This window comes from Oculina patagonica, chromosome 6, assembly GCF_052425735.1.
Source record: "Oculina patagonica isolate OP01 chromosome 6, crgOcupat, whole genome shotgun sequence".
In the NCBI taxonomy this organism is placed as follows: Eukaryota; Metazoa; Cnidaria; class Anthozoa; order Scleractinia; family Oculinidae; genus Oculina; species Oculina patagonica.
The window spans coordinates 29,732,498-29,745,571 of NC_135763.1; the positions used below are offsets into that span (position 1 = coordinate 29,732,498).

General features: G+C 39.9%; 1 protein-coding gene across 1 annotated transcript; it reads left to right on the top strand.

Moving 5' to 3' along the window:
* The first annotated feature begins 4,531 nt into the window (after positions 1–4,531).
* LOC144658225 (uncharacterized) lies at positions 4,532–10,034 on the top strand. The gene is made up of 2 exons (XM_078518619.1): positions 4,532–4,606; positions 8,559–10,034. The coding sequence occupies exon 2, from the start codon at positions 8,686–8,688 to the stop codon at positions 9,790–9,792; it is 1,107 nt and encodes a 368-aa protein (XP_078374745.1). The 5' UTR covers positions 4,532–4,606; positions 8,559–8,685; the 3' UTR covers positions 9,793–10,034.
* The last annotated feature ends 3,040 nt before the right edge of the window (positions 10,035–13,074 follow it).

Here is a 13,074-nt window from a genome sequence, read left to right on the forward strand (position 1 = left end):
CGGAAAAATGGTGAAAATGTCTTGTTTTGAGTGACACTGAAAAAATTTTGTTTTGTTTGTGCTATTTTTTTATTTTGTTTGTAAAGAACAAATCCAATGGCAATTATAGACTCACCTTCAACTTAGATAAATAGCGAACAAGTGAGTGTTGCTAATTATTGTCTTAGTTTCGATTATAAAGTTTACGAATAATCTCCTCTACAGGAAAAGGCCTGTTTCATTATTTCAAAAGATTTTCATAACAATATTATATAAATTTAATTCCTTAAATAAAATGTATTCTGGTAGATAAGAGAAATTAAAATCAAGTTTTTTCAGGGGGGGGGGGCATGCCCCCGGACCACCTGGCTGGTTCATGCTTAAAAAATCCTGTTCTAGCCCCCACCCAGCACCCCTCACTCGAATTCTTGTTCTGTGGTGCCTGTTAGTGGAATACAGTTTTTCTTAGGCCTCTAAAAAAAATTAATAAAATATATAATCAAAAATCTCAAAACATCTGTTATTCATGCAATTATGCAGAAAAAGTTTGACAGGTGTTTTAGCCATTTACATGTAGCTCTAAGTGAGTTATGACAAAAAATACACACCCCTCTTTTCTAATGGATGGCAAGTCAAGACCTTAAAAGCAGCGTCCTCCCCTCCTCCCCCCCCCCCTCAGGCATTTCCTGATATGCTAGTAAAACTAGCATTTTTATGCTCTTAGAAATGCTCGCTTTTTGCCTCCAAAATTCTCAATATATGCCTTTGCTCTGAAAAATGCTTTGTTCTTATTTTATAGAAATACATACAAAAAAGACACCAGCTGTTTTATGTTAACTCAGTTAACTAATTAAATAATTAAAAAAACACCTTTCCAACTCTTTCTACACTTATATAACACGCGTTTGTGTTTATGTCGTAACAAACGTTAGCTCTGTTAACTTGTCCTTTCCTGTGCCCTTTTCACTTGTATTTACCAGATTGCTCTCTAGCTATTTCTGCTGGAGCTGGCCTCTTCGCTGCTTCGCGACTTCCTTCTTTTTCCTGCAAGTCAGTTTGTGACAATGGCGTGGCTGAAGCCATGTCGTTTTGATTTTGAACAAGGACTGGGTACAACTTTCTTCCAAGTCACAACTACCCCCCCCCCCCCCCCCCCTACTCCCTTCCAGTTTGCCAAGAAGCGAGGCTTCGTGTGCAACTGTCAACAGTGTTTGTACTGGCACTCACTACTGGCTCCTTATCTGTTTCTGAGTACTTTGCTGTTTTTTTATTTTGTCACTTTATTTTTTACTGTGTTTGTTTGTCGCGCTTCTTTAAAGAATTTACTAATAACTTTCGATCGCGATCTCGATCGTGAAGCCTGGGTCCCCTCGCGTGGCCGTCTCGCACCTAACCTGAAATCATACCCTCCCTCCCTACTACTGCTGCGGGGGAAGCTCTGGAAATTACATATATAAACTACATTTCGCTCTAAATATCTCAATAAAGTTTAATGAAACATTTATTGACTCAATTGTTGTATTTCTTCGCCTGCGCGGGCCGTTTTAAGCGCCTTTTTAACTGATTTAGCCAGCCGAAGGCCGGTAAGAGAGAAAGAGGAGACAAGGCTTGCAAGTCGGCGACCGCCAGCAGCGACCTACTCCACTTCAACCCTTTCCTCTTTCTCTCTTACCGGCCTTCGGCCGGCTAAATCAGTTAAAAAGGCGCTTAAAACGGCCCATGCATGCGAAGAAATGCAACAATTGAGTCGATAAAGGTTTCATTAAACGTTATTGAGATATTTAGAGCGAAATGTAGTTTAGATATGTCATTTCTAGAGCTTTATTTCAGTAGCCCTTATAGATTTCAAAATTTCTTTTGTTCGTCTCATGTCGACAGCAATAATTAACCACGAACACATAGGGTGGTCTGCCTGTGACGGAATTAGCAAAAATGTGATTTTCTAAAATTGTATTCAGTGGTTCATTGTCAAGTTCACTGTTGATTAAGGTACGGCTATTGTCTTTTTATTTTTTTGGCAATGAAAGTGTTTTAATTTTATTGTCCTTTCTCTTTTTACTCGGTTCTACAACAAGGCAAAAAAAAAAACTTTCATGCCCTGTAAGGTTTAAAGGGTCGGTCAGTAGTTTTATCAAAAGTTTTTTGGAGTGGTGTTTCTTTATTGTAACAGTTCCAAAAGATTTTGTCGTTTTGTTAGCAATATTTTCGTAAAATAATATCTTTAAAGATTATACCTTAAGTGATTTCAAAAGCACTTAAAGTTTGAATTTTTTAATTTAAATGCATTCTGGTATTTGAGAGAAATTCAAATTTTACTGGGGGGAGTGGCATGCCCCTGGACCACCTTGTTTACGCTTTTACGTTTCAGTGCCCCCCCCCCCCCCCCACTCATATTCTTGCCGTGTGGTCCCTGCTAATGGAATACAGTTCTAGTACAGTAGAACCCCTATTAAGCGGCCACCCTTGGGGAAATGGCAACTGGCCGCCATTAATAGAGGTTGGCCGCTTAATAGGGGTTTGTCAGAAATTAGCATAAGGTCTTTTAAGAAGGTAACATTATTTCAATACAAAATAAGGTGAAAAGAAATAACGAAATCACATGAAGACGACAATAAACCTGTGTTTGAATGATTTTATCGGCCGTCACGATCTGAGCTTGTTGGAAATTTATTTAAATACAGTCGAACCCCTATTAAGCGGCCACCCCCTATTAAGCGGCCAGTTACTAAAGTCCCGAAAATATTGTCAGTATAATACTGTAAATAAAACCCCTTTTAAGCGGCCACCCCTATTAAGCGGCCGCGTCCACCTTTCTTCCGTCCCGACGAGCGTTTTCTATTGTTTTTACCTCTATTTAGCGCCCAATAAGAATGTAATATACGATATTTTAATAAATTTCCAACAAGCTCAGATTGTGACGGCCGATAAAATCATTCAAACACAGGTTTATTGTCGTCTTCATGTGATTCTGTTATTCCTTTTCACCTTATTTTGTATTGAAATAATGTTACCTTCTTAAAAGACCTTATGCTAATTTCTGACAAACCCCTATTAAGCGGCCAACCTCTATTAAGCGGCCAGTTGCCATTTCCCCGAGGGTGGCCGCTTAATAGCGTTCGACTGTAGTTCTTCTTAGACCTCTAAACATGCAGAAAAAGTTTAAAAGGTGTTTTAGCCATGTATATGTAGCTCTATTAAATTGGTGTATTCCACAAAAAAAACACACCCCTCTTCCCTAATGGATGGCAAGGTCTTCCTTGCTTAACTCCTTGTTTAATAACGGCCTCCATGAAAAGCAGACTTTTCTTTTTTTTTTGTTATTTGAATTTGTTGTTATTAAATTTTTGTAGTTAGTTAGATAGGTAGATAGTCCAGTAACAATTGATGATGAAAAACCGTGTATAAATAAGTATCACATCTTACTCCCCGCCCAGCCAAGTCAGACAAATGAACGGCGCCGTCACCGCGCAAGATTTCAAAGCGAACTTACTCAAGTAACTCTATCGATACCAAAAGAAGGACTTTGAGCAAGTCTAAACTTCCTCTTGCTCGGATGTCCTTATCAGCAGCCTACACCACCCCCCACTCGGGACTCCCCCTCCCCCTCCTTCCAGTTGGCCAAGAAGCGAGGCTGCTAGTGCAAAAGTGAACAGTGTTTTACTGGCTCCTTATCTGTTGCTGAGTACTTTGCTGTTTTTGATTTTGTTACTTTATTTTCCTGTGTTTGTTTCTCGTGCTTTTTAAAGAATTTATAGCCTGCGTAGCTTGGCGTTCTAGTAGTCGGGGAGAGCGAGAAATGGCGTGCGCGAGGAAAGCGACGGCGGGAGAGAAGGAATGAGTCATTTGGAATAAATTAAAGCCAAACGAACCAATCACAGGACAGATAAGCGATTTCAGCCAATGGGAATTAGCGGCCTCTGGAGGGAGTTAGCGGCCCTGGAGGCCGCAATAGGCCTTATGCATGATAACGTCATATGCTCAAAATTCACCACCAAGCCTCGTTTCGCGAATTATTTTCAACCTTCTGCCACCTTCATGCAGTTTTCACGTGGGTATTCTTTTCATTTATGCTGCTTAGGGAATTCGTTCATGATTAATTTGCAAGTTCGCACTTCGAAAACGAGGCTTGGTGGTGACTGACCAGTCTGACGTAAACATGCATAAGGGCTATCAAAAGATTTCTCCCGTTTAAGAGGCGTCTGGCGGCTGGCGTTCTTTCTTCCCTCTGCCTTCCGCCGTCGCTTTTGCTCGCGCGCGCGATTTCTCGCTCTCCCCGACTGACTAGAACGCCAAGCTACGCTGGCTAAAGAATTTATCGCCTCGTCCCCAGGCGTCCTCGTCTTTGGTCGTGCAGGTTCGCTTGGTGTTGTGGGACTGACGTGCACTGGCGCCTGGGGACGAGGCAGAGAATTTATAACTTTCCCGATCGTGAAGCCAGGGTCCCCTCGCGCGGCCGTCTCGCACCTTGCGCGTTTCCCAAAGCCTGCCCTCGATCTGGTGTTCGCTCCCTCACAAAGTCGCGGCGAGTAGACTGGGCTCCAGTACTTCAATGGCCGCTTTCTAATCGATCGCGTCGAAGTATAAAGTCTTTTGCAGTTTAGTTTTAGACTGTTTTGCTTCAGTAGAGGTAAGAACAAGTAGAAATATCGTGTTTAAGGGACAATAGAGTAATATTTAATCAGTTTGCAAGGAGTTCACTCTGTCATGTTGCAATTAGGAGTTTTAAAAAGTCTGCTCGCCACACAGCCACTCACGTCACTCTATATTTTCAGTAGCAGCCATCATTACTTCCCTCAAAAGCTTGTTATTCGACTGGTCCTCCAGCTTAGCAGTTGTCATTGTTTGTATGGCTGGGGACATTGTTCCTGCTGTTTGTTCAATTGTTTTCTCCAAGGGTAGCGAGGCATTCATGGAGACCCTGTAAGAGGTGCTACATGCGATTATTGTCATAAAAACTAAGGCCCTAAGACCTATCTATTCTGTAGCTTGTCACGTATTGGTGGGGTTATTTTTCGTAAATTGGCATATAGGAAATTCCCAAATCTAAGATCCATTCGTACTTGATGCGAGAGGTGAGCAAATGCCCCAATTATGAGGCTACTGTATATGCCTTTGCTTATCAACAATGATTGTTATTCCATGAGCACACATTGGATATGAGTTGGCTATAAGTGAATAACTATCTCATATCCAACAAGCATGAGTGGAATAATAGTTGTATGGCCATCCCAATAAAATTAATGTTTTGTTTCCCATCACCCGACCGACCCATTTTTTATCGAAATGAAAAAAAAAATCCAGATTCACTAGTCAAAGAGGCAAGAACTTTAATTTACAAGCATGCGATCTTGTTTTATTAACAACAATTGGTATGATGTGATGTCGTTTCTCACATCGATTTGAGTTTACATTTTCTTGAAAAGTCAACTAGGTGTGAGAAGTTGGTTCATAAGCGTGAGTTGGCGTGAGATCGAAGTTTTCAACTCGCAGGCGTGAGACTCACGCCTAAGGCGTGAGACTCACGCCTAAGGCGTGAGACTTGGCAGGTATATATTGTCATACATGATATGCACCTAGTACGTCAAGATGGAGATATAAAGTACTGTAAACACCCACAGATAGGTCGCACCCTAAAATTTAGCAACTCAAATTTTGGAAAAAAAGTTTTTTGAAAGTAAATCAAAGAAAATCCAAAGTTGAGTCTTCAGAAGTCTTCTTCATCAAACATAAAATCACTAAGCATTGAAATAGAAAATACTTCAGTCTTACCCTAAATTTCAGCTTTTTAATTTAACGAACACCGCCTTTGTCATATGGTTGATCTTTTTGTAGTATTTGTTGACAGGTACCGTATTTTCTCAATTAAACGCCCCCAGCGTTTATTTTAAATTTGGCTTGGTGAACCCGGCGTTTATTTGAAGCCGGCGTTTAATCGGGGCCCCGCGTTTATTAACGGACTGCAACTTTCTGCCAATTTTTCAGATTGATTTATTGTTGCCGATCTTCGAGACCAAGGGGCAGTTTGTCAAGGCGGAACGCGATTCTTCTCTTCGTTCTGCCCCAAAAAACTGTCCCTGGGTATATCCAAGGGTGATTATTTCCCAAAGGTACATTATTACGGATTGAATAGTTTATGTTGCAATAAAGATTTGTGACAAACAGAATATATTTACCGTAAAGTTCCGTGTATAAGCCGCACCTTTTTCCTCTAAATTCAAGTCAAAAATCGGGGGTGCGGCTTATCTACGGGGTCTACGGAAACATCTCTGGTTGGAGTTCTCAAAGGCCTAATTAATATTCATAAAAAACTTCTCAAGACATCATTGAATAAACATATAACAACCTGAAAACTTTGCTGTTCACTGCCTTTTAGTTCCTCTGCAAAGCTGTTTGCAGTGAAGGCTACCAGTCACTTTGAATCATGTCTTTCCGCTGCGTGCGAGAAAGCACCAAGATAAACGCAAGTACTTACAGGGCAAATGGCCGACCGCTTCCCTTTTTTATTGACCTTCACAACAAATGCATTTCCTGGATTAACAAACTCTTATTCTGCATGAAGTTTTCATCCTGTTGCGGGTAGCAGTTTCCAAGAATCTTGAAATAAAAACGTGGTTTCTTCCAAAGAAAATGCCGCCATGTTTGTTTTTAATGCCCAGACTCCTCTCTACAATTCAAAGCTTGGCTACTAAGCATTCATCATTCACGTACGATTCGAACGAATTACAAGTGTTTCAGGAGTGTTTAGAAGTGATAATCTCGAAAAAATGATACCAACAGAGCATCCAAGTTTGAGATATTGTGAACTCAAACTTGAAGGGAGGTATGATAAGTTAAATTTCGCTTTCGTAAGACTTAATTTATATTAAACATTGCAACAACCGCCGTGTCAGTGTTTCGAAACCGTGCTTGTTTGCCCTTGTTTCTTTTACCAATAGAACTTCACTTGAAGTTCAAACTTTATTGTCTGTATATTTTTTTCCAAAATTTTGAGCTTCCAAATCGGGGGTGCGGCTTATCTACGGGTGCGGCTTATACACGGAACTTTACGGTACTTGTGAGCTTGACCTCAAATAAACGCCGGGACCTCGAACAAACGCCCCCGGCGTTTATTTAAAAACTAGCAATTTTGACCCGGCGTTTATACGAGGCCGGCGTTTAATCGGGGTCCGGCGTTTAATCGAGAAAATACGGTATTCCTTCATTCAACACAGTTTTTTCCATAGTGTGACAACAAGAACTTGCATTTGCAGAACGTTCATAGCTTAATAACCAGGCATTCGATCGGACATGAAAATGGGACTAGGGCGAAAACAAACAAGCGAAACAAGATGAAGACGTTGTGGCTATTATATCGATAAAAAGAGATTTGGGAGCCATCCGTTGGAGATAAACTTGTTGCCTCAAGAAAGTTTTGTAATCAGTTCGGCGAGTTTGCCATCAAATTGCTAAATGGGGAAGAAACAGTAGGCCAATTGATCCGCATCTACCATGCGCATACTCGTGGTATTTTCTCACTCGTGGAGTATCAATACTTCTACAGTTGAAAATACAGGCGATTATCCATACTGCAAACAGCTTTTCGGAGCTGTCAAACAAAAGAATGACCAGTACTCTCTTGTAGTTTTATGTAATAATTATTTATTACAAAATTTTCAAGTCAAGATCAAAGGTTTCCTGATGGCATCACAATAATATCACTTGTTTATGACTTCAATACACTTGCATGGTGATTTTTAACAAAATTGTTCCGCTATTTGTAAGTTCCACATGTCTTTAGGCTCTTGAGTTTCTGAAGTGAAACTGGTGACAGTGTCCTTTTTTAGAAGGGATCTTTTAGAAGGGATCAAAATTTCCTAGTTTGTGCCAATTACTAAAAATTACCCCACCAATACATGACAAGTTACAAAAAAAGATGGGTTTAGGTCTTAGTTTTCGATGTCTCAGTTTTTGTGACATTCATCGAAAATAATACTACACTTATCAGTTGAGTATGCAACAAGGGAAGTTTTGCACCAAGATTTTGTTAAAACTCTGCTGTTGTCAGGGGCGACAGAGTTGGTTTCCATTGGAAACATTTCATGCTATTTGACGTCAGCAGTCTGTCGCACTTTTTAAATAATCAACTTTCATTTGTACAGAACTGCTGACGTCAATAACACGAGCCGGTAGTTTCCTAGCTCTGTCGCCCCTGACAACAGCAAAGTTTTTAGAGTTAATAGAGACCAAAACATTTCTTGGTAAATGACTAACTAGCATATAAATATGTAAATTTGGTTTACCTCTATCCTAATGATTCAAGTTTTATTGTTCTTAGTTTGTTCTTTAGTATGGTACTGTGTGATAATGAGTTAAAACAAAGGAAAAAGTTAAACCAACACTTGGCTTTAAATTCAGTGCAGAAATTTGAAAGTTTCGGAACCTACTTAATTTAAAGGTAAGCACGATGCCCAACTAGAATTTCCGAGGGGGGTGGGGGGGGGGGCTACAGACTTAAAGACCTTCCAAAGGGGAGTCTAAGGGGAGTTACATGTATGGATATTTTCTAGAATACTCTGACATTGTTTTACTTGTGTTTTAAGGGCTGGAAATGATCAATTACTAGCTAATTGGAAAAGACCATACCTCAGTGGCTAAAGATTACACAAAATGCAGCAAGCTATAGTTACACTCAATCTGGCAAAGAATATACATTGAACATTGATTACAATGCTTTCCTTGGATGGGGAAGCATCTCAATGCAAAGAAGATTTTGGGACAATTTGTCCCAATATAGGGCAGCTCATTAGGCACGAAAGAGTGCCCAAAGGAGAGAAGTCTTTTCAATGTCGTCAGTGTGGTGAGAGTTTTGGTGAGGAGGCAAGTCTAACACAACATAACAAAACACACACAGGAGAGAAGCCTTTTGTATGCAACCAATGTGGCAAATCTTTTAATTGGGCAGTAAATTTAGAGCTGCACATGAGATCACACAACGTAGCTCCAGGAGTTCCTGGAAAACCATTTGAATGTAACCAGTGTGGCAAGTGTTTTAATAATGGTGGAACTTTATGGCAGCATAAAAAAACTCACACAGGGGAGAAACCTTTTGAGTGTAACCAGTGTGGCAAATGCTTTAATCATGCAGGATATTTAAAGCAACATAAAAGAACACACACAGGAGAGAAGCCTTTTGAATGTAACCAGTGTGGCAAGTGTTACCGTTTCAGGCAATCCTTAAAGCAACATATCCTTTTACACACAGGAGAGAAGCCTTTTAAATGTAAGCAGTGCGGCAAGTGTTTTAATCATGTGGGACATTTAAAGCAGCATAACTTAACACACACAGGAGAGAAACCTTTTGAATGTAACCAGTGTGGGAAGTGTTTTAATAAGGTAGGAAATTTACGTCAACATAAAAGAACTCACACAGGAGAGAAACCTTTCGAGTGTAACCAGTGTGGCAAATGTTTTAATCAGGCAGGATATTTAAATCAACATAAAAGAACACACACAGGAGAGAAACCTTTCGAGTGTAACCAATGTGGCAAGTGTTTTAATCATGCAGGACATTTAAAGCAACATAAAAGAACTCACACAGGAGAGAAGCCTTTTAATTTAGCAGAAAACATAATGAAGCATAAACAAATACACAAATGTAATAAGCCTGTTGAAGTAAATCAGCATGGCCAGTTTCACAATAGGAAAGAGGTCCTAAAGCAAGATAAATCAACATGCAGCACAGAAGTGCCTGTTAAGATTGAGCAGCCTGACAATGCCTTCAGCATCGCTGAACTTTTAAGTGACCTGAAAGAAATCAAACAGGAAAAAGCATAATATTACTCTGTGTCAACTGACCAGTATTTCCAATTGGTCAGGGACTGCACAAACGGAGGGGGATTGGGGGGACTTAAGCCCCACCCCCACACCACCCCCACTTTTTACAGTATTAATAAAGAAACAGAAAATTACTGAAAACATTTGGTTTTTGGGTGTCACTGAAAACATTTTGTTTTGTGCAGAAGTTCATACTTTTGGTTTGTGTTTTTTCGGTTTGTTAAGGAAAAATATAATGGAAATTATAGACTGGCCTTTAAGTTATATATAAAGAAATTTAAAAATGTAAATTTTAAGCGTAGCGTTCTAAGTAGGTTTTTTTAGTTAATTCTTTCTTTTGTATTCAAGTTAGTTTTTAATAATAGTTTTTAATTCTTAGGTATTTTTCGTTTTATTGTATATAGTCTTACTCAGTATTTTTAATCTTAGTTAGGACCTTTCTGAAAACCACTGTATAGTGAATGAAGGCTTTCTAATAAAAGATTATTATTATTATTATTATTATTATTAAAGAACAGGTTTATGTCACCAATTGTCTTAGCCCATAGGGATGGAGGGGGGGGGGGTAATTTTAGGTGATGGGGATGAGCTAATGAAGGCGGAAATCCCTTTGGCTTCCAACAAAACCCAAAAAAATCCCCAGATTCAAAAATAATGCCAAAAAAGTCCAGTGTCGAATTTCTGACCCTATAATGTCCAGAAAGGGGGGTTATAATACAAAAAAAAAAATTTTTAAAAAATGTTTTTTTTTTTACAAATTATTTTTTTTTGGGATTTTGGGGGTTTTTTTGGAAATTTTTTTTTTTGTTTTTGTTTTTGTTTTTTTTTTTTGTTTTTTTTTTTTTTTTTTTTTTTTGGGTATTGTTTTTTTTTGTTTTTTTTTTTTGGCCCCCTTTTATTTTTTTTAAATATTTTTTTTTTTTTTTTTTTTTTTGGTTTTTTGGGTTTTAAAATTTTTTTTTTGGGGGTATTTTTTTGGTTTACCTCTGGTCCTAATAAGGGAGAAAACATATTAAAGGCAACGGGTTGACCCTTTTCTGCAAAATATAACGATCTCCTTATACTCAGAGATAAATTCAGATATTGATTCCAAGCAATATAAATATAAATAACATTTCACTGCATGTCAGACCATGTGCGTTCGTACTGTACGTAGTACACAACTCTTACCTCGATTTCGATCGATTCATCGGTTGTATTTCGCAGTTGACGATCAAGATCAACAGACATTCTATTATTACTTCCTTCTTGTCGTAGTAAGCCGCATTCAAATTTGCGGGGGGGGGGGGGGGGATTGGGTAATAACCCCTTTTACGCATTCTACCAAAATGTGTAGCGATCGGACGAAGAATAAATTTCGAGGTGAACTATTTACACAGTGGAGGCTACTATCCAATCAGGAGAACGCTCGAAACCACAAAGTAAATAAGTTTGACCGAAGGCAATTAATTTCGTAAAAGCATGTTCTTCAAATATCGGAAAGATAATAATCAGCAAGACCAAAAAATATTGAGATTCCTTACAAATACAAATATCCGACGACTGCAATGGTTTTAGGTTTGATTAAAGCGATGTATTGAAAAAAAAATAGAGTAAGCTCTTTTAGCGTTTAATTGTAAAGTAAACATTCAAACTATTCTGAAACGGAAGACCAATCCACCAATCAGAGTGTTTGCAACGCAAACAAAAGCGTGATGACATGGCATATCCGCCGTGTTTGCTCGCACGGAAGGGCAAGTGTGCCCCGAAAACGGGCAAGTTGATTGAAGAGAAGGGCATATATGCAGGAGAGTTACAAAGTTTTTTCAAATCATGTAACAGATTAATGTATAAATGTGTATAGGAAAATTCACGGCATCTTCGACGTCACAAGCCGCCCGAATACACGCAAAATTGCGTGGGTTCTCGCGTGGACGTATCCGGAGTTGCGTGATCAGTGTCACGGCACGAAAAGTTCAGAACGAAAAGAAGACAGTCAAGTTATGTTAAAACGTCAAATTTCGTATGGACAGTTTCGTATAGCAAGCTGTGCAAATGCCATGTCGAACAACATTTATCCCCTTGATGTAAAGCTCAAGATTACGCTATTCTCGCCCTATCGCAATCTGGAAACGAAACACTATTTGTTTTTGAAATAGCTGCTTGTTGTAGCCTGTTTACAAGCAGGTAGGGTAACCCTAGGTGCTAGGGTTACCCTAGCAAGAGGGTTAGAAGATAGCCCGGGTTTACAAGAAAAATTCGCAGGTAGGGTAACCCTACTTACCCAGGTCAACTGACACCGGTTACGCTTCAGTTAACCTTGTAAAATTTTGTCGTTAGAAACTGTTATTCGAAAATAATTCCGTTCCAGTGCAAAAATACGACAAATTGTGAATGAACACGATGTTTCTTGGTCACAATTCGCTGTTTTTGTCGGTATTTTTAAACATATTTAGCTTTTTGGAGCCAAAATAAAGTTAGCCCGGGTAGGCGAGTTATCCCTAGCAGAGCGTTTACAAGGCGCTAGGGACCCTAGCACTCAGCTAGGGTTACCCTAGGTGCTAGGGTAACCCTAGCGCCTTGTAAACACGTCGATGAAAAAAAGAAGAAATGTGGGAGCGCTAGGGTAACCCTAGGTGCTAGGGTAACCCTATGTGCTAGGGTTACCCGCCTGCTTGTAAACAGGCCCTTACTTCGAAGCAATATCCACGTGCGAAGCATTTTGTTCCAACTACGTTCGGCCACGTGGACGTGGCAATCATCATATTCCAACTACGTTCGCCCATATGCACGTGGCAATCATCATTAGCCTGCGTAGCTGGCGGTATTGGGTTTTAGTCCGCAGCGGGAAGCCGGCGGGGCGCAGCCGCGAGGGGGGAGGAGAAGCGAAACAGATCCCTCCCCAAGCCACCGCGGCGTGCCGCTCGTTGTCGCGGCTCGCCGTGTGGTGGGCGCTTAAAAAAAAAAAAACAACGTACGGCCAGCTACGCACGTGGCTAAATCATCATATTCTAACTACGTTCGCCCATATGCACGTGCCAAGCATCATGTTCCAACTACGTTCGCCAGCGGTTCATCAAAGCAGTCGATTGTCGATCGTGGATAGTTCGAACGCGTCATAATGATTGTGAAAGTGGCTTTTTTTTATCGGAATCCTGATATATAACTTAATCCAAACAATTCGTCACCGTATCCTTCTAAAGAATAGTGTTGTAATCGTAAAAAGCTACCAGGAGAACTTGAGAAATCCTCGTATCCTTTCGGTACGCTGTCGTTCTTACTTCGTGCTTCGGAAAGTCTTAC

Bases quoted from the DNA above. Each gene is read 5' to 3' on its own strand.
- LOC144658225 (XM_078518619.1), top strand. From the start codon at position 8,686: ATGCTTTCCTTGGATGGGGAAGCATCTCAATGCAAAGAAGATTTTGGG.